Raw genomic sequence first — 22,116 nt, 5'->3', positions numbered from 1 at the left:
CAGTGGAACATAAATTACTTTAAGACTCCTTAATAAATACATTTCTGTTCCTGTGCTTTATTTACCTGAGTGTGGAATCAAATGAAATACCAAAGACTTCATAGAAAGGGACACAAGCACAAACATGAGCTCAAGTTAGTCCAAATCTAATAATATGACATTGGAATCCTATGCATAGCAGTAAACTATAGGAACTGATCAGCCTTATATATTCCTGCAGGCTAAAATGTGTCATTATATCACAAAATAAGATTTTTATTGTCTGAAGGGCTGTATTTTCTATTAACAATGTTTTATAGTTCAACCAATTCTGCTGGAAGTATGGCAATATATTTTTGGTACCGAGCCAGAAAAGATACTTCCAATGAATTTACATTTATGATGCTTGGAACAATCCAAAAACCATTTCAAAGCTTCTTAATCAGCTTTATGTTCTTTGCTTAATTTCTTTTTAAAAGGAACACAGGGAAAAAATGATAAGTTCATAAATACGAGATAAAAATATCTTGGTACAGCAAATGAGGTGCTTTTATAAGGCAATATTACACCATTTAACTCATCAGTTTTCAGGTTGCCAAGGCCAATTTATATAACAACTGAAAAGCATGGGGGGAAAAAAGGAATGAAGTCTTCTCACAGATTAAAAGAAATTAAAGAAAGCAAAACTGTCTAAAATAATCTAGTCTAAAAAAGAATGAAGTTAGAGGGGATCTGAAGAAAATATTCCTAACTGAAAGCCATGGCAGAGCTGATTGATCCTTTCTTTTCAATCTGTTGCAGAGAAAATAGTCAGGCACAATGGTACTAAAGTACAGATCAGTGAGGAAGGAACAAAAGGAAATTCCAGGAGCCTGAGCACATGCAAACCAATATGCAACAACCCGTGAGATCACACAGCCCATCTCATCAGAATCAACAGAAGAATTTCTGAATGTGTATGCCTGACCTTCTGATATTCAAAGAAAGCTCACCACTGCTTGCAAGTTGGAGATCTGCTTCTGAGTGTGATGGACTCAGGATCATACAATCAAAGAACCAGTTTGGTTAGAAAAGACCTTTCGGATCATCGAGTCTGACCATCAACACAGCACTGCCAAGTCCACCAATAAACCATGTCCCTCAGCAACACGTCTACAAATCTACATCATAAGAAGTATGAGATTCAAGTACTTTAAAAAAGTATGTATATATATACACATACATACCCACACACTATTGTCTTCTTATTGTACGATGTTCAGAATGGATTGATACGATACCCAGTGGGATTGGAATTTCCAGAGAAGGAGACTCCATAACCTTTCTGGACAGCCTGCTACAGAGCTGTGTCACACTCATGGCAAAGAAGTATTTCTTCATGTTCAGATGGAACCTCCTCGGTTCCAGTTGTTGCCCATTGCCCCTTGTTCCATCACTGGGCACCAGGCCCCATCCTCTTGACTCTTGCCCTTTAGCTCTTGCTGAGCATTGAGAAGTTCTTCTCTCAGGCTGCTCTTCTCCAGGATAAACAGCCCCAGGCCTTTCCTCCTCACAAAAATCCTCTAGTCCTCTCAGCATCTTTTTAGCCTAGCTTGGACTCCCCAGTAGTTCCCTGTCTCTCTGGAACTGGGGAGCCCGGAACTGGGGAGCCCAGAACTGGGCTCAGAACTCCAGATGTAGCTCTACTGGGCAGAGCTGTATTTAGAGCAAGAGAACAGCTAATGGATTAACAACACAATACAAACAATAAAAGAATGAGATCTTTCTGTGTCCTACAGAGCTGTGCACTGGAAACTCTCCACTGTATTGGGCTGGGCAATTAAGTGAATGCATTAAAATGAGTGCTTTCTAAGTAGAGTGAGAATGCTTCTTTTCTCCCCTTTTCAAAGATGCTCTGCAACCTGCTGTTTGTGTGCAGCACAGAAGGGAAAATATTTGCTGAGGCAGCTGAGTGAATACACAAGCCAACTTCAACAGGTTTTTTTGATGCCAAGCTTGAAAACTGTTTACTGCTCATTAAAGCACTCACAGAGGAGATGAAGTTTTTCAGCTATTCAGTCAGGGAATACAGCTTGGAGCACAGATAGACTCGCTCAAATAAGCATGCTGCAGTAGTTTAGGATGCAGTCTTGTGCAGTCTTGTCTGTCCATTTTCTCCTTCTGCCAAATTTTGCTTTCATGGGAAGCTTAGAATCACAGAATCATCAAGGTTGGAAAAGACCTCCAAGATCATCAAGCTCAACCATCAGCTGAGCACTATCATGCTCAACAAATCATGTCCTAAACACTTTAATACCTCTAGGAATGGTGATTCCACCACCTTCCTGGGCAGCTTGATCACTCTATCAGTAAAGAAATTTTTTTTCTAATATCCAACTTAAACCTCCCCTTGTATAATTGGAGACCATTTCTTCTCATTCTGTTGTCTGTCCCTTGAAAGAAGACAATAACACCCACTTGGTGGAAAGCAGGATGTGCCTGTGCTTCAGTTGCAATGGAAAAGAAAACTGAGGTACAGACACATTTTCTCCAACCAGCTCTGCTGTGGGAGAACAGGACCACAGCAGAAATTACCACTACAAAATTCTTGTGTCCCAGTGCTATCATCTCTTGCCACAGTTTAAATGCAGTGGGTCCTGGTCCAGGAATTTGGAAATGGAGATTACTGTCTCTGCTCATTTTCATCCTTTCTTCTCTACAGGGCACTCTATCCTGCAGTGCAGATCTAGAAAACTAGTCAGGTTTTGTGGTGTTGTCCCCAGTTTGTCAGGACTTGTGTGGATAAATACAAGGCTGACCTTCTCTTGTGTCAGGGAAGGCATAACTCTTCCTCCTCCCCATGCTGAGAACAGCTCTGGCAGGATTAGGTAGTATAGAAGCCTTGGCAGTGTGACACTGTGCAGCTCTTCCCACAGGAAATCTGGCTGTAGATAAAAGATTCTGCACAGTTCAGGATTAGCAGAACTGTTAAATACAGATGAGATTTTGGCCTTGTGCTTCTGCTGCCTGACCAGGCTAATCTTGAGAACAGCTTCAGCTTTAGATGTGAGAACACGGATAATTCATTCGCCCTCCTCTGATTACCCCATGGTAGTTTCTCCCTAAATTCAACATTTTCATAATGTCTCAGACATTCACCCTACTGCTCTCTGAGGCTCTTTTAGGCTAAGTCATTTATACAGCTCCTGACTAAAGAGTCACTGCTTTCAGTTGTAGAGCCCAGTAAGTGACTCTAATGTTTCTTTATGTCACTTAATGTAATCCAGTTGAGCAGATTAGCTTTTACTTAGAGATGCTTTAGAGTCATGATGCTTGTTGTAAATGCCAGTGATTCCCTCTCCTACTTACATGAGCAGAGAGAAAGTTTTCCTGTTAACACTCAGTAAAATGAACACTCCTTCAGCACCCAGGATGGGAAATGACAGTGTTTCACTCTGCAGCACACCTATAGTTTGTCTTCCTCTTTGTTTTTTTGTGTCCTTTAATTTTACTTAATATTGTTCTCTACAACGCTCCGAAAGGAGACTGTAGTGAGTTGGCTGTTGGTCTCTTCTCCCTAGTATCAGGTGATAGAATGAGAGGAAATGGCCTCAGGCACTGGAATAAGCAGCCCAATGAGGTGGTGAAGTCACTGTCCCTGGAAGTGTTTAAAGGATGTTTGGATGAGGTGCTTAGAGACATGGTCTAACAGGGAGATGTTAAGTTATGGTTGGACTTGATGATCTTAAGGTCTTTTCAGAATTCTATGATGTGCAACATGGGCAAGGCTTCAGGACGAAGGTCTACTATGGACCTGCAAGATAGACTTGAGTTCTTTCTGAGTCAAATGGGTCAAATTGCATCAAGAAGTATAAGTGATTTCATAGTTTTAACTTGAGACATCTCTCTTCAGCATCCAGCACTCGAGAGATGAGATACAAACATCCAGGAAAACAAAAGAACTGTAGTGAGATGATAAGTCAGAGTGGAAAATTTAATTTCATATGGGTGTTAAGGACATGGGAAGGGGACATGCATAATTCACAGTAAGATCACCAGTGAAAGCTCCCACAGAGAGTTATGGGTGAGATGTGCCTGACAATTCCTAACCACAGTTTTGCAGGAATTCAGAATGGGTCACTCAGCACTGTGGCCACAAACATAAAGCTACTGTGATACACACCAGGAGAAAATGACTTTAAAACATCTCCACATAATCCTGTTCAACAGCCACTCAGGGAAATGCAGCTGACTCACCCTCCCCCTTCAATCCTTCCACAGCACACAGGAAAATGAAAACAAATCCCTGGCTCACTCCAGTGAACACAGGCAGCATCATCTCTCACCCCAGGAGTGCTCTAGTTGTTCTGCATTTGAACTCAGATATCTATAAACTGAAGACACTTAAAAATCATGGAATTCAGTGATTTCCAGCCATGTCCAGAACTCTTTTATTATGGTCCCTAAACTAAACATCTCCCTCTCCCTCTCTCAAGGCAAGTGCCCAGAAATATACTTGAGCCCCTACATACTCAGTGGGAGAGAGAAATAAAACTCTTTACAACCCTGGAGGGCTGCTCTGAGGTAATGGTGGTATTGCACTGCTCCTATTCTCAGCCTGAGGTGGGCAATGGGCCCACGGTATAATGGTTGGATTCAATGATCTCAAAGATCTCCTCCAGCCAAAATAATTCTATGGTTCTATGAAAAAACCAAAACAACCATAAGCAAAGCAGTCTTGTAACAGTGCAGCAAATTGTTCAGTTGTTAATTACAACCAAAGCCCATGAGAAAGTATCCCTGAGTTATAAAACTGAAAAATAATCTCTTTAGAGATATGGAATCATCTGTTCCTTCTCTCATTCCGGGCTTGCTACAGTCTGCTTTATTTATCATGGATTAATTATTATTAATCACATTGCTAAACGACAGATAGCATTATGTGCTGGGTTCTCAGTGACACAAATTACTACTTGAAGGAATCAAGAATCGATGCTGCTTTTGCCCAGGGACTATGTGAGAAGTCACAGTAAAAGGGCCATGGAAGTTTTGGGCACGGGAAGCTGCACACCCAGGCAACACATACCATAAATTCTACCTCAAGCTACAGTAAAAATCCAAGGACAAGTTCTACTGCATAACAAAAAAGAATTACAGCATTTTTACAGCATAAGCAATTAGTGTCCTGTTCCTTCACTGAAACTGAAATTGACCCTTTCTGCTGTAAATAATGATACTTGTTGCTATAAAGAAGTGACAATTATGGGCATTAATAAAACCCCTGTCCCTTCTCTATCACAGCCATCCTCAAAACAGTTTACTGGCTGCTGTACAGGTTGTAAAGCTATGATTTGGAAATACAGTTAGCAGGCAGGAGCTGACCCTACAGCACACAACTCAAGCCTTTATGTTTACAGATCTTTACAAGATAGAAGGGATGCTTGTGGTGGGCAGATTAAAGAATGGTCAGTCAGTTCCCTTCATGCTTTTCAGACTTTAAGGTCTTACAGTATTAAATGGCTCTATTTTGAACATGATATTTCAGCATGCTACCAAGTTACTAAGGCTACTTGAGCATGTATAGGAACGTTATCTCAGGATAATAATTTCTTTATTATAAATATACCAAATATCTAGACTGCTATAGCAGGGAGCTCTTGAAAGGCCAAAGGTTAGTGTTCAATTGCCTGGGAAGCTTTCCAAATCTTTACTAGTTAAGGTAGAGTTTTGGTATTTCCTCAACTGCATTGATGTGAGAGTGTTTTTTTCCCCCTCATCATTGCATTTCTGTGTAATGTCTCTGGGAAGAAAAGGAAATTCCCACTACATAACCTGATAGGTAGGAAGTGTAAGAGGACAGCTCTCCCATTGCAATGCTTTGCATGTGCTGTTGTGATGTCTTTGCCCACCCAGAACATGAACACTCCTCTTATTCTGCAAAGCAGCACTCTCCCATTTCAAATCTCACTTAGGCTGAATTTCTAACCATAGTGATAGAATCATAGAACAGTTTGGGTTGGAAGGGACCTTTAAAGGTCATGTTGAAACCCCCTGCAGACAGCAGAGACATCTTCAGCTAGAGCAGGCTGCTCAGAGCTCTGTTCATGCTGACCTGGAATGTTTCCAGGGATGGAGCAGCAACCTGGGACAGTGTTTCACCACCCTCAGTATAAAAAGTTTCTTTCTTCTCTCTAGTCTAAATCCCCCTCTTTTAATTTAAACCCATCACCCCTCGTCCTGTCACAAGAGGACTGCTAAAAAGATTTTCCACATCTTTCTTACAGGATCCTTTAAGTAATGAAAGGTAGCAATAAGGTTGCCTTAGAACCTTCTCCAGGCTGAAAAACCCAATTGTAAAAGGAAAGCATCAAATGTCTGTGGTATCTATGAAAGCAGGAAGGGTGGTTGAATGGGGCACTAAATGGCTGGGAGGGTTTAATGGGGAGTAATGTGAGAAACAGATCATGAGGCCTGGGTGGTGTTGCCTTCCAGAAGGACACTAAGGTGCCTGAGCCTGTACAGAGAAGGACAATGGAGCTGGTGAAGGATCTGGAGAACAAATCTTATGAGGGACAACTAGAGGAACTGGGGTTGTCTAGCCTGGAGAAAAGGAAGCTGAGAGACCTCCTCATGCTCTGTAACTTCCTGAAAGGAGATTGTGGTGAGGTGGGGTTGGTAACTTCTCCCTAGTACCAAGTGACAGAAGGAGAGGAAATGGTCAAATGTTCCACCAGGGCAAGTTTATCTTGGATATTAGTAAAAATTTCTTTACTGAATGAGTGGCCAAGCATTGGAACAGGCTGTCCAGGGAGGTGGTGGAATCACTGTCCCCAGAGGTATGATAAAAACATGTAGACATGGCACTTCAGAATGTGATTTAGTGGCCACGGTGGTGTTAGGTCAACTCTAACACTTTCCTAGTGCAACCTGAGCCCATTCCTTCTTGTCCTATCACTTGGGAAAAGAAAGCAACCCCCACCTCACTACAACCTTCTTTCAGGGAGTTGTAGAAAGTGAGAAGATCTCCCCTTAGCATCCTTTTCTTCGGATGTTTCTTGTAAGGTTAGTTCTCCAGAACTTTCACCAACTTTGTTGCCCTTCTCTGGACATGCTCCAGCACATCAACATCCTTTATATGATTTTTACTGACAGATACACACATCTTTGACAGAAAGAAAAAGAAAAAGGAAAAAAAAAGAACATCCACAGTAAGAAATATATTACACAAATTCCACAGAGCCTATAGCTTAAATTAAAATAAGCCAAACCTTGCAAAGGACAATGATTCCAAAAATCAAAATGCCTTAGCCAGCTGTTAGAGTGGCTGTACATTCATCATTATTGAAGGCATTCCTGCTTTAAACATAGATAATTCTGAAATAATCTCCTTGAAACAAACAGAGCCACAGCCCTAGAACAAGCTGGACCATAAACTGAAGAGAAAGTGAGCAGTCCTGGTTGTATTAAAATTCTGACAAAAGACATTTTAATCATGTCCAGTCTTCTGAATTCTAAAAAAAACCTGGGCTGCCATTTGGCCTTTCTGATTAATGTCTACTTTATCATTGCAAACAGATCTCCCTGAATGTTTCTATCTAGTCTGCTCTTTGAATCGACTTTGAAACACTGAGCATTGCTTTCTGGTTTTATGTTGTGGTGGTTTTGTGGGAATTCTATATAATCACAGAATCCCATCATGGTGGGGTTTCAAGGGATCTCTAGAGACCATCTCATCCAATCTTCCTGCTAAAGCAGGGGCACCCATAGCAGGTAATTCAGGATCCAGGTGAGTTTGGAATCTCTGCAGGGGAAACTCCACAACCTCTTTGGGCAGCCTGCTCCAGTGCTCCAGCAGCCTTACGGCAAAGTAATTTTTCTGGGTTCCAGTTTGTGCCCTTGTCTTGTCCTATCACTGAGCAGCACTGAAAAGTATCTGGCCCCATCCTCTTGACCCCTGCCTTTCAGCTCTTGCTGAGTATTGAGAAGACCTACTATCAGTCTCCTCTTCTCCAAGCTAAATAGCCTCAGATCATTCAGCTTTTCCTCATCACAGAGTTACTCCAGTCCCCTCAGCAGCTTCATAGCTTGTGTTGGACTCGCTTCAGTAGTTCCCTGTCTCTCTTGAAATGGGGAGCCCAGAATTGGATGGAAATGGATGGAAATGGTCTCTAGATGTGGCCATACTGGGGTAAAGTAGAAGAAGCAGAACATCCCTTGACAATCTCCTGGTCACACTCCTCTTATAACAGGTGAGCACTGATCTTCTTGATCATAAGAGACCATTGAAGCCTCTTGGTGAAGTTGTCCACCAGCATTCCTAGATCATTCTCTGCAGAACTCCTTTCCAGCAGGCCAACCCCTAACCTGTAGTGATACATAGGATTATTCCTCCCTAGATATAATGAGGTATGGAATGCCAATTTTATTCATACTTAAGTAGAGAAAAACAATTTAGTCAAAGAAAAAAGCTGGAGTTCTGACTAACCTCAGTTCCTAGCTTTGTGGACTTGAGTGGTAGAATTTGTGCTCTCCTTATCCATCTCAAGAAGTTAAGAATTTTATGTGACATGGCTGATGTGTGGATCGATAAAACAACACCAATCATTTACACTGCAAGTTAAGTGCGGTTTCAGAGATCTGCATTAACCCAGCCAGCAGTTGTAGCCCAATCAATAGACAAGGCATCTTGCTTAGTGCTGTGCATAAATGAAGTATGACTAAATCTCCAACACCCAAGGAATATGGCTTACAAGGATGAAATCTATATGCTGAAGGTGTTCTGCCAGCTATGCTGGAGAGCTTGATGTTAAAAATATTAAATTCTTACTTTAATTATCACTCTCTGCTTCACTCAATATTTACACTGTGAGTTTGCACTCGGCATTCGTTTGATTTTAAGACCTGTTGCAAAGGACCTTGGTTAATTTGCTGCTATGTATTCATCTGTCAGCTTCATGTTACTTTAAATCTCTCCTTCTATTTCCCTAACCACTCATCACCTTATTTGGCACACTTTAATCTCCTAACTATCTCCTTTCCCTTGTCAGTGAAGTTTCTGGTCTGTCAGTGCTGCTAGAGGAGCTGATTGTATTTAGCTCCTGATGCAGATAAAAGGAATGAAACTGCTTTTTTTTATTAATGGTCCAATATGTTGTGTTTATACTCCTTTAACTGGCATTGTTTTCATCCAGATGCTTGAATTCAGAAGGACTACAATAGCGGTTTGTAAAATAAAGGAAGACAAGTATCATTCTGTCTCTAATTTAATCTGCTAAATCACTTTCATTAAAGCTGCTTTAATCACTTTCTGGCTTTTTTTCTCAGTTGATTCAGACTGCCCCAGAATGTGACATTTTCTATTTAAAATGTCTGAATGATCCAAAGGATGGCATTCTTTAAATGTAGACCTGCATACATACAATATATACTGCAACAATATGTTGTACAGTGAAAAGACTTAATTACATAAAACATTGAATATTCTGAAGAAACTCAAAGAATGTTTATTTTCACTCATGCAGCTATGAATGTACCATACCTGCAGTTCACAGGGTTGGGTTGGAAGGAAAATCAAACACTATTTAGTTCCAACCCCTCTGCCATGGGCAGGGACAGCTCTGCCCAGACCAAACTGAGCAAGGCCCCATTCAGCCTGGCTTGGAACACTTCCACAACTTCTCTGGGCAACCTTTTCCAGTGCTTCACAACCCTCATAGTGAAGAATTTCTTCCTAATGTCTAATCTCAACCCAGCCTCTTCCAGTTTGAAGCCATTACCCCTCATCCTGTTGCTACATGCCTTTGTCAAATGTCCTTTTACAGCTCATTTGTATCCCCCTTCAAATAATGGAAGACTGCTATAAGGTCTCCCTGGAGCCTTCCCTTCTCCGGGATGAGCAAACCCTTCATCCTGTCTTCACAGGTGAGGTGTTCCAGAGAATGTCTAGACAAAATCCCTAAAAATCTTAGTATTCTGATGAAAATAATTGGCAGTCATGCACTATAGGGGGAAACTCCTAAGAGCAACAAGAGAATTAATTTGGGGTGGGGTTTTTTTGGATGATACATCATTAGCCACAAGGAAAAACATCCTAATCTCTGAAAAAAACCTTGTAATTTAATTATCTGGATTTTAATTTATTTAGAATATTGATCTCATTATTGGTTCTCTCTGAAAATAATCTAACCATTCCTCTGTTCCCTTCAATGAAATCTTTTATTCTAAGCAATTTTCACATCGCTGTGTAAGTAAAATAAACCTTTGCAAAATGGGAATTCATTAACTGGTGTAGAATCTGAGCTTCTGGATTTACAGGTTGATTTTTTTTTCCCCCCTATTTCTGCCATGATGGTCAATTAAATGTAAAAACTTTCTGATTGTTGCAATGTGTATTGTTTAAACTGGCTAACTAAGAGTTGCTTATCTTGAATCTGTGAAGTAAACAAGAAGAGGGAATACTAAAGACAGTAGCTCAGCATAAAAAATGTGATATGCCCTTGAACTTATAACACTGCAGTAAGCAATTACCTTAAAGAAGCCACCCACACAACAGAACTATGGCTTTGTTCCTTATCTTCAAAGAACAAGCCACTTGCATCTGGATCAAATCCTTTAAACAATACACAAGCACTCGACATCAAAGCACTTTCATTTTCTCCAGTTATTTAATTTAATTAGAGCTAATGCAGACACGAATTTAGACACTGATTGCTGTGTAGAAAATCCCCAGAAAACATGTTCAAGAAATTAATCAGTTTGGGTTTAATTCTGTAAGTGTTCCCCCCGCCTCCAAATACCTGACAGGAGCTCCTCTGCTCTGTGCTGGTTTCAGCAAGACTGTCACAGTGCTGTCAGTTTGATTCAAAGGTGTTTCAAGTTCATATGGTGGCATCGAGGGGGCTAGAATAAGAAAAGAGGCAAAAATAATCAGCATTCCTGTATTTTCTTCTTCTAAGATGTGTAGCTTCATTTGAATAGGTGATTTTAAAGACTTCCTCAAACATAAAGACTATATTATAGGTCTTAAGATGCTTTTTGTTGCCACACAAGAGTAAGACAACTGTTAAATAACTTCAGAAAAACAAAACCACAAAGAAATCCCAGCTCAGAGACAATTTCAAGACAGGAAACAGATACTAGGAGGAGGAAGTTTGAAGAAAGCATTGAAAATCCATGACTGGGAAATAAAGAGTAATCATTAAATCTTAGAATGGTTTGGGTTGGAAGGGACCTTAATGATCATGTAGTTCTACCCTCCCCCTGCCGCCACCATGGGCAGGCACACTTTCCACTAGACCAGGTTGCTCAAGGCCCTGTCCAGCCTGACCTTGAACACCTCCAGGGAGGAGCCATCTACTACCTCCCTGGGCAACCTGTTCCAGCGTCTCACCACTCTCACTGTAAAGAATCTCTTCCTAATATTCAGTTTAAATCTACCCTCGTTTGTCTTAGATCCATTCCCCCTTATCCAATAACCACAAGCCTTTGTAAAACGTCTCTTGATAGCTTTCTTGTAGGTCCCCTTCAGGTATTAGATTGCTGTTATAAGATCTCCCTAGAAGTACAGAAGTACACTCCCTAGAAGTGATACTCATTTTTGAAGCCCAGCTCTCCCAGTGTGTCAGTGGCTGATGTGCCCTCAGAAATTGGTCATTCCTGGAATTTTAACTGGAGCTGTAACTGTCTTTGGCCCACTGCAGCCCTAATTAACAATAATGAGGCAGGATTATTGCTATGAGAGCTTCTCTTAGTGTGAAGCCACACTCCATAGCACTCTTGCATACTCTGTCTTCATTAGGGAATTAGAATTGTGATTAAAACAAATGATATCTCAGGTATTGTCTTCTACTGTTGCTCTTACATTCAGTGCTGTCATCTAGTGGCACTTTCATCCTTATTTTGAATGGAAGGCTGCTTCCTGGATTGGTGGTTTAGCAGTCTTTTGTGTCCTTATCATCCACTTGTTAATGGTGATATAAAACTAATGGAAGTTGAGGGAGTGAATTCTGCCCCTCTGCTCTGTTTAGACCCCACCTGCAGTGCTGGGTCCAGCAAAGAGGGCACCATATTCAACAGCTAAAAATTCAGCTGTAGTTTTTTTAATGATATTCAAAAATATGCATTCAGTGTCCACCTTAACTTCATCAACAGACTGTTTTTAATTACCCATGGACAAGTCAGAAACATCCTCTGTTAGTACAATAACTAACAAAGCTAGGAGTGAGTGACAATGCAGATCAGACAGCTTGGAGAAGCTCTTCATATGGTCACTTGGAGATTAGTCTCATTCCCAGGCATGCCTGCCAGGTCTGTTCACACTGATGAGTTTTAGTTGGTGACATATCAGATTTAGAAAAGGACAACATCTTAGAAAAGGATTAGAAAAGGACAAATGCAGCACTACTCCCAGATGTGCAGATCCTCATCAACAGACTCCTTCCTCACTCTAATAAGGAGTGATTCTGCCATCCTAACTCATAGAATCATAGAATCGGTTTACTTGGAAGAGACCTTTAAGATCATCAAGTCCACCCATTAAGCCAGCACTGCCAGGTCACCACTAAACAATGTCCCTCAGCTCCACATCAACATGGCTTTTAAAAGTCTTGCAGGGATGGTGACTTCATCACTTCCCTAGGACAGCCTCGTCCAGGACCTGACAACTCTTTTGGGGAAGAAATATCTTGCTTTGTTGGAGCTGTTCAGTTTGCTAGAGAAGCCTAGAGGTTGATACTGTCTTTATGTGGAGCACCCAGTCCTGCTTATCAAGACTTGTTTGTCAGAAAATTGTTTTCTGACAGTTTCTGCTCAGTGTAGGAAAAAGGTTAGAAAGTGAACCTCTTCCCTACTGATCAGTGTTTAGACTTTCTGGAAGGAATAACTTTTTCAACTTGAAAATTAGCAATTTCTTTATTTTTTTTTTCAGTCTGTACAAACATTTGTATTAGCAATAATTTCCACCCTTCATTAACTACCCTTGCCTATGATAAGATAAAGTAAAATACTCTGTTTGTGCTTAAAACCTGTTAGTTTATTTTTATTTTGGTTGATGGGTTGGACGCGATGATCTTGAAGGTCTCTTCCAACCTGGTTTATTCTATGTATTCTATGTATTCTATGTATTCTATGTATTTTTTAATTTAATGAGAACAGAAAATGAATAACGGGAATAAAATACATAGAATAAGAGTAAAAGAGAAAGAGATTGCATCCAAATGCTTTTCTTTATCCTTTCTGAAGAGCAAAGCTGACCACAAATAGGTAAGGCAATTTTCTATAAATATTATCAGGGGGCCACAGTTCAACTCGCAGTTTAATTCCCAAGAAGACTGTAGAGAAGTGAAGAGCAAAGAGATTTCAGCTGTGATTTTGCACAACACTTTGTCATCAATTACATAAGCATTTGAGAGGATGTAAAAGCACTGCATCCCAGCAGCAAGAGAAACAAAATGTTCCTCTGCCTCTGGGAGGACTTTAAGATATTGTTCATGGATCTGCAGAAGTGACAGAGTCGTGCTGCTCTTATCTGCAAAGCACTAGCCCTGATGTTCCTGTCTAATATAGTTTCATATCCACCTCAATCCACGTGCCTGCTAGGAGCATACACAGGCTGGCAGTTAGCTACACTTCCTAAGTGAGGGTAGACATGGAGTATTTCTGCTCTGCTCTCAATTCTTCATGGCTCATTAAAGAGATTTTCCAGCACCGTTACTGTACTAATTTAGAATCATGTCAAGGCTGACTAAGCTCTGAATGAAACCCTCATCCTCACGTCCAAAAAACCCTATGCTAAATGTTGCAAGAGCAGCTGGCACTGTCTGCAGGCACATAATTCATAGGGTTTCTTAGGTGGCAAGTTACAGCTGTGAATGGGAATTTCAAAGTACTATCTGATATTAAAGCATTTAAGACATATAAGGTATGTTACTACATGTCACTTTGACATCTTCATATAATTTCTTTTGTCAGTTTGTTGCTTGTATCTTAAAGGAGATGCAAACAATCATCTGAAATAATGTTAAATAAAATTATTCTTAGGCTGGAACCCCCCTGTTGTGAGGGCAGGCTGAGGGAGTTGGAACCGTTCAGCCTGGAGAAGAGAAGGCTCCAGGCAGGCCTTCTTGTGGCCTTTCAGTACTTAAAGGAAACCTATAAGAAAGATGGGGACAATGTTTTTAGCAGAGCCTGTTGTGACAGGACAAGTGGTTTTAAACTAGAGAAGGGTAGATTTGCCATTAGGAAGAAGTTCTTTACTAGTTCTCCCCATCCCTGGAGACATTCAAAGTCAGGCTTGATGGGTCTCTGAACAACCTGATCTAGTTGGGGATGTCCCTGCTTACTGCAGGGGAGATGGACTGGATGACCTCTAGAAGTCTCTTTCAACCTTGTGTATTCTATGATTCTAAATATACTTATATAGATGTAAAAATAAAAAAAAACCCCAAAAAATCTTTAACCAAGTACCTGATATTTTTGTGGTGAACTGGTTTGTGATTGGAGGTCCAAAGCCTTTAGCTGTGCTGGCTCTAATGGTAAAGGAGTAGGTAGTGCCAGGATACAGTCCAAAAAAGAGATAGTGTGTTTCATTTCCCAGCTTGGAGACACGTCCACTTTGATTGGATAAATCTATTTCTGGGTCAAAGGAACTGACTGCTTTGTAGGTGATCTGCAAAAGAATGAGAAAGTTATCAACTGCCTTGAGCAGGTGGACAGAGATTGCATCTTTATCCAGTAAACCCTCCTGATGTATGCGCTGTCAGACATTTTATGATAAGCTATCTTACTTTCTTATACTCTTCAAATCCCGAATCCCATGAAGGGACACAGAAACTCAGCCATAACTGAGATGAGTTATTACTTTGATAGATACTGAGACTTAGAGGCAGCTCAATTACAACTCCAAAGGACGAGCTCAGGCTTACAATAATTCCTTCAAGATGCTGGCTTGTGCAGTGTTACGTCTTGAATTCATCTTACTGTTAGTTTCAATCAGCATCAATAAGAAACCCAAAACAACCAGGTTAAAAACAGATAAGAGAAGAACAGACGGTGTAGCCCCCAGTTCCAGCTGACTTCACTGTAATTACACTTTGCACAACAGAAGACGATAAGGGCAGCTTAAGACAAACTTTCCAGCAAGTGGGTAAAGCTGGTATTTTAATCTGAAGCTTAAGATATTCTAATTGCTAATATGGAATTTCTTGGGTTATTATATTGTACCTAGATCAGATTCTCATTTGGAGGAGCGAGAAAGTGTTAAGTAATACATGCAAGAGTTACATTGTATCCTCAAGACTCTTCTTTGATTCAAACAGTATTTTTAGTTTTCATTAGAAACGTTAATGCAAGTTCACAGCAAAACTTGTGCTAGATTTCTGCTATTAATTACTCATTTCCATGTGCTGTGATGAGAATTTAAAAATATATTAAAAATCCACTAAAAAGATGCAAAAGTAAAAATTATTCATCCTTTCTTCCTAAGGTTTCATTTGCATGTGAATAATTCCAACATTCTTGTGAATATAAAGTGATATTTGATTTTTCTTTCTATATTTATTCTATATCATTATAATTAAGAAGACCCACAGAGTAATACATTGAAATATAGAATCATGGAGTCATGGGATTCTTTAGGCTGGAAAAGATCTTTAAGATCATTGAGTCCAACCAATAATTCAACACTATCAAGTCCACTGATAAACCATGTCCCTCAGCATCACATCTACCTGGCTTTCAAATACCTTCAGGGATGATGATTCAGCCACTGCCCTGGGCAGCCTGGTTCAGGGCTGGACAAACATATCTGAGGATTATTTTTTTTCTCATGTCCAATCTGACTCTCCCCTGTGTAACTTGCAGCCAGTTCCTCTCATCCTGTTGTTTCTTACTTTGGAAAAGAGACCAACCCCTATCTTGGTCCAGCCTCCTTTCAGGCAGTTGTAGAGAGCAATGATGTCTCCCTTCAGCCTCTCTGTCTCCAGCCTAAACAACCCCAGTTCTTTCAGCTATTCCTTGCAAGACCTGTTCTCCAGATCCTTCAACAACTTTGTTACCCTTCTTTGGACATGCTCCAGCACCATAATGTTCTTCTCGTAATGAGGGGTCCAAAACTGAATCCCATACTCAAGTTGTGGCTTCATCAGTGCCAAGTACAGCTGTCTATCTTGTGGCCACAATATTGTTGATACAAGCCAGGATGATGTTTGCCTTAGCATTAAACATCTTAAACAGATGTAATTTCCTATAGCCTCTGACTTAATGGATATTGATTTTTACATATAACATGAATGAAGTGTTGAAAATTAGTAATAAAACCTTTGATACCATTTAGATAAACCCCAAGATTATTTCAGTAGATATAGGGAGATCCTTTACAACTCCCCATTCATCAATTAAACTGTAAGAGCCTTAATTACGCTGAGGGGGGATTATGCCCTAAACAGGGACTGGACTTCCAACACAAAACATTCTATGATTCTATCATTTGAGAGTTCTAAGCAAAAAAATAGGGCAGAAAAAGTAATGACAGACAAGCTTTCAGCAACAATGTGTCTGTTCTTACCCATCCACCTGACTCAACTGACTTGGTGTCTTTAAAAGAAAGGACAGTTTGGTTGCATCAGTTTGCTGATATATTTGATATTTGTTAAGTGCAAGTTACAGTGCATGCACTACATGTCAAAAAACCTAAGTGTCTGAATAGCTGCAGAGCTTGTCAAAAAACCTCAAGGGATGGGTAGATAGTGGGGAAGTCCTAGACCACATTCAGTGGCAGAGAGAAACCAGATTCAGAAGCTGCGTCTGGAACTGGATTCAGGAACACATGGATTGGGATGGAAGGCAGAAAGGACACGGTCCTCCTCAGACCTATTGGCCTCACCCTGCTGATCCCTCAGCTAGATCCTGAAGGTATCATCCATGGGATGGAATTCCTTGTTGGTCAGCTGAGGGTTACCTGTCCTGTCTGCCCCTCCCTGCAGATGCCACCTCTGACATCCTGCACCCCAAGGTGGGGCACAAGATGTGGTGGTGCCCTTGGTCTGTGCAGGAGCAAGGCTAAGCCAGAGCCTTTCTGCAGCCCAGCCCTTGGCAGTAACTTTCCCCATCAGCATTCTCACTGTTAAAAGCAGCCACTGGCTGTGTAAACCTGCCCTGAGCTTCAGAAGGTTTTGGTACTGAGCAGAATGACCTGGGAAGTGAAATCACTGACCGGAACTGGTTCTGCTCTAGCTCAGACCAGGACAGTGATCCACCATTGTGTGTTTCTATGTCTGTACAGCCTAACGTCAACAAAAACATCAACATCTTAACTAAAACATTCTGATCCCTGAAGAGGGCTGACTGTTGAACGAGCTGGAGGCTAGTTAGCTTTATAAAAGAACAAATTCACAATTTTTCATAACATTTTATCATCTTACAATAAAATAGTTTTCAAAACACTATCAATAGGTTACTGTTCAGTTTAACTCTTCTTTTACACCGTGTCTCATTGAGGTGTTTTTTCCTTTGTTGTTGTTGCTATTTAAACAAAGCATTTCAATACCAATTTTGTAGTAAGGTCAGGTAAGAAGCTTAACAGTGATTACTGTCTGACAGCTTAATCTCTGCAGTCTTTTGTCAATTTTTCTAAAAGGTATTCAGGGAGAGGTTCCACAGGAGAAAAAAGCAGTGATTTTGAGCCACCTAGCAACATACAATTTGCTTGAATTTGCATTTAAAACATGCTAGGTTTTTTCTCTTTTTAATTATGCCTGCTTGTTTCTGGTACAATGGGCTTCCTGTAATGGGTCTTATCTCACAGAAATCATCATCATATCATCACCTAAATGTGATGATGCTCCCTGTCACCACTGTGTTATCTCTGATTTTATTTAAAACTATCACCAAGATCTATCAATCTTTTAAATATTTGATCCATATTTCTAGATAAAAAGCAGGATCACATGGCTCTAAAATCAACAGTTTTTTAAAGCAACTAAGCCAGGGATATACTGAATCCTGAGTAATTGACTTCTGCATCATAAACTTGATGTTATGACTTTGTGTTGGTGTCTTCAACAAGAAGATTCATTTTACATAAACTGGGGGGAAAAAAGTACCCACTTAATTTTCTTCCTAATTACAGAAACCCACATAAAAATTAAAACATGGCAAAATGCAGGTACCTCGTACAAAGTAATCACACCGTATGTTTGCACTGGCTCTCTCCATTGAAGAAAAATCTTCTCCTCAAAGGTACTCCCTTGGATGGATTCCAGTGGCACAGCACTTGGGACTAAAAGAAAAAAGAAGGAAAAACCCCGAAATGCTGGTTTGAGAAATAAATTCAGGAGGAGACCATCTGCTTATTATTTATTCTGTGGAGGCAGAAAAAAACATCCCACTATTATTTTCCCAAGCATCAAGCAAAGGCCAGGGTGGCTCAGGAGAAGAATGATTTATTTAAGGAGACAGTGTCAAGGAAATATCTTCCTTAACAAGATGTTAAGAAACCAGCATGTTCTTTCCAGTATTTGAAGGGGATCCTTCCAGTATTCAAAGAGGGCCTGCAGGAGAGAGGGAGAAGAACTTTTGACAAAGGCATGTAGTGACAGGATGAGGGGTGATGGCTTCAAACTGGAAGAAGCTGGATTGAGATTAGTAATTAGGAAGAAATTCTTCCCCACAAGGGTGTGCACAGGAACAGGCTGTGTAGAGAAGCTGTGGAGGCTCCAAGCCTGGAAGCGTTCTAAACCAGGCTGGATGTGGCCGTGAGCAACCTGATCTACGTCCCTGTCCATGTCAAGGAGGTTCGAACTAGATGACCCTTGAGGCCCCTTTCAAATGAAACTGTTTATGATTCTGTGGTTCCCTGTGCACCATCTTCAGCGTAAGAAGGAACTGGTGAATGTGACGTTTTTCCTGTAAAACACTATTGATGAAAAAAAAAGGCAAATGAGCTTTTTATAAAGAGTTGGCTGGTCACCCTGCTTTAGCAGGGGGCTTGGACTAGATGATCTTTCAATCCTTTCCCATTCTGTGATTCTGTAAACTGATCCTTGATGTAGAGGGGTATGCAAAGCCATTCCATGTTGCACAGGCTAAAAATGGGAAGAGGACAAATCTGTTGTATAAAGCAGTGCCAGTCATTTGGTAAGATTTCTCTGAATGTTTCAAAATGGCTAAAAGCAAGGTCAATAAACTAAAGGTACATTTGTAGAGGGCACTAAGGGGCAATACCTCTCTAGTGTTCTGGAAAGGGCAACTAATTCTCAATGCACAACCAATTCAACAAGGAAGACCCATTGTCGTGGTGTAGCTAACAGAGCTCTAGTAAACTCTGCATTTACAATCATAATAATATCACAGGGGACATAGGAGGGTGGTATAAACTTATCATCCAATATTATTAGAGCATTACAGAGACATGGTAGCCAGTTCTGCTGTCCATGCTTCAAATCACAGTATTGCTAAGACAAAATTAAAAATAAAAATCTAAAATAGCTGCATTAGCTGAAAATTACTAAAAGAAAGGGAATATCTGCATTTTTTTCCATGTCTGTATTTGGAATATATTGTCTGCATAAGCAGCCAGCACTCTCCTGTGGTTGGAAAGCTGAAGCTAGAGAAATTGAAACTGCAAATCAATCAATATTTAGCATTGAGCATATCAATCTATAGAGAAGACCTACAGGAGGATACTGTGGATAATCACCTTCTCCACAATGATACTGGAACTTTTAAGGGGCAAAGCATAGTTCAAGCCAAAGTGATGAATTTAATGAAGAAAGGGTTAAAGGATGTGTGATGTTATAGGTTATGTAAATCATTATATTATAATGGTTTTATTCTTTTTTATCTAGTTAAAAATATTTTGAATGGACTCTTTAATGCCTCAAAATTGGTGAAGCTGATAGAAAACCTGTCACAGATGTTAGTGAAAATAGAGCATGCACTTCCACAGAAGGATGGGTTGACTATCAGGCAGCATGTGTGTGCAACATGTCAACACAACAACTCACCATCTTCATCAGTTTGTACTACAAGTTCTTGGCTTTCTTTCCGTCCTTCAGGATTCATTAGTATTAATTTGATGCTGACATTTGTGTATGGTGATAGATTAGTAATTGTGTGCTGGGGATGTGAACTTTCTGTATCCCAGCTTACTTCTTCTCTCACTTGCTCCTGCCCTCCAGCCTGGTACCGGTAATGGACCGTGAGGTTGTATCGGTGGCAGCGAGTGACATTGTATCCAAATGGTTCCCAGCAAATAGTGATTTGTCTGGATTTGATCTCCACAACCTCCAGTTTTCGTGGCCCACGCATTGGATCTGCAAAATTACCAACAAAATTCAGGTGTGATTATTTATTCCTACTACAATAGGAAACAACAAGAGACATAAGAAGCTGTACAGGTCTATGAACATGATGTATAAGCAGAAACAGAAATTAAGTGCTTTATCTCTCACCATGCAAATGACAATAAAAAGTACAGGTCTCTGAAAATCGGGGGGTGGGGAATAAAACCTAAACCACATTTAGAATAGGAGAGCGCCTTTGATGAAAAATGAAGAGCAAACAAAATACCAGAAACTTTTAATGCTTCATCTCAAGTGTAAGAGATGAGTTTAAATGATGTGTATTTGGGTTTTTTTTTTACCTATCTTGCTTGCAAAAAAAGAGAATTATCTCCAAATACAAACAAATTTACTTTAACACTTGTAGAGAAAAATCCTCCACAAAACAAGCACCTGAAAAGAGAAAGTAATTTTAGGGACAACTTTCAAATACGTGGTGATTTTCTCCTAGGACTGTTTATACAATAAAAACAGTGTTAGGAGGTTCCTCAGCTATTTCTGATTCATTTGTTTTGCAGTGAGACTGAAAGCAATTACTCAATCTCCATTTGCTCAGGACATTAAGTTAATATCTTAATTCCTTTCAAACAGTCCATAGGGCTCTTTTTCCACAAGAGCTAGCTGTTAACAGCTTCTTTCTTCTTCTTTGGTTTTTTATTTCTTGTTAACCACATCTGATATAAACAGTGCAAATACCTCAGTTTGTAGTAGTGGGTTTGCAAAGAACCAAAAAGCAAGAGGAGGTACATCAACCAATATCCTATGAGTCTGTGCTTCCCTGGAGATCCCCCCCTCGACAACCAGCCATAAATCACATCTAACAAAATCATGCCCAGGACCTTACGGCTACCTATAAACAAGTGTCCTGATCTGAGCTAGACCAGAAACAATTCTGTTCAGTGATTTGATTTCTCAGTTCAGTCTCTGCTCAGTGAGGGCACTTTGTGAAGTTCAGGGCAGGTTTGCACAGCCAGAGGCTGCTTCTAGCACTGAGAATGCTAATGGAGAGAGTTACTGCCAAGGGCTGGGCTGCAGAAAGTCTCTGGTTTAGACTTGCTCCTGCACAGACCAAGGGCACTGCCACATCTTGTGCCCCACCTTGGGCTGTAGAAAGTCAGAGGTGGCATCTATGGGTAGGAGGGGACAGGAAAGGTGACCCTCAACTGACCAACAAAGGATTGCATCCCATGGGCAGCATCTTCAGGATCTAGCTGAGGGATCAGCAGGGTGAAGCCAAGGGGTTGATAGCCAGTGTCTGAGGAGGAATCTCTCTATTCTGTCTTTGATTCTAATATGTCTGTTCCTGAATCCAGTTCCAGAATACAGTTTCTGAATCTGGTTCCAATCTGCTTCTGAGTCCGATCTGGGACTTCCCCAGTAGCTGCCTTCACAATCAGTGGTGACAATGGCAACATCACTGCCATCAGGGGCTGGGTTCCTTATTGGTTTGTATCTCTTTGTTTCTATGTGATTATATTGTGCTTATTTCCATTCCAGCTGATTTAGTTTCTTTCTCACCCCTTCATTCTCTCTCTCTTCTTCTCTTTAATTTCCTTTTGAGAAGACAAAGTGATTTCATAGAGAGCATTTTTTGGTCCTATAGTGCCTGGCCCAGCCCTAATCCTTGACAAAAAGAATCAAAGATTGTGGTTGATGAAATTAAGTTTTCTTCATATCTACTGGTCTGCAGCACTTCGGATATAAAGGTGAACCCAAATTTCCACCAAATTACAGCAAAATCACAATCGCTGAGCTGAGACAGACTGCACATCTTCAAAACATGGTCATTAATGGAGCTATTATACTCATTTAGCAATTATCT

At 40.5% G+C, this 22,116-nt stretch overlaps 1 protein-coding gene across 16 annotated transcripts in view; it reads right to left on the bottom strand.

Moving 5' to 3' along the window:
- PTPRM (protein tyrosine phosphatase receptor type M) overlaps positions 1 to 22,116 on the bottom strand; it is a 514,813-nt gene that overhangs the window by 229,985 nt on the left and 262,712 nt on the right. For all 16 annotated transcript variants that reach the window (XM_054164442.1, XM_009909925.2, XM_054164443.1 and 13 more), the window contains exons 8-11: positions 19,959 to 20,267; positions 18,123 to 18,232; positions 14,422 to 14,623; positions 10,755 to 10,857 (exon numbers count right to left, since the gene is read on the bottom strand). In XM_054164442.1, the coding sequence (XP_054020417.1) occupies positions 10,755 to 10,857; positions 14,422 to 14,623; positions 18,123 to 18,232; positions 19,959 to 20,267 (724 nt within the window). The remainder of the gene's footprint in view (positions 1 to 10,754; positions 10,858 to 14,421; positions 14,624 to 18,122; positions 18,233 to 19,958; positions 20,268 to 22,116) is intronic.

The sequence above is a fragment of the Dryobates pubescens genome, chromosome 9 (genome assembly GCF_014839835.1).
Source record: "Dryobates pubescens isolate bDryPub1 chromosome 9, bDryPub1.pri, whole genome shotgun sequence".
Classification (NCBI taxonomy): domain Eukaryota; kingdom Metazoa; phylum Chordata; class Aves; order Piciformes; family Picidae; genus Dryobates; species Dryobates pubescens.
The sequence above is the reverse complement of the archived record's forward strand: the minus strand, read 5'-3'. Positions and strand labels throughout refer to the sequence as shown.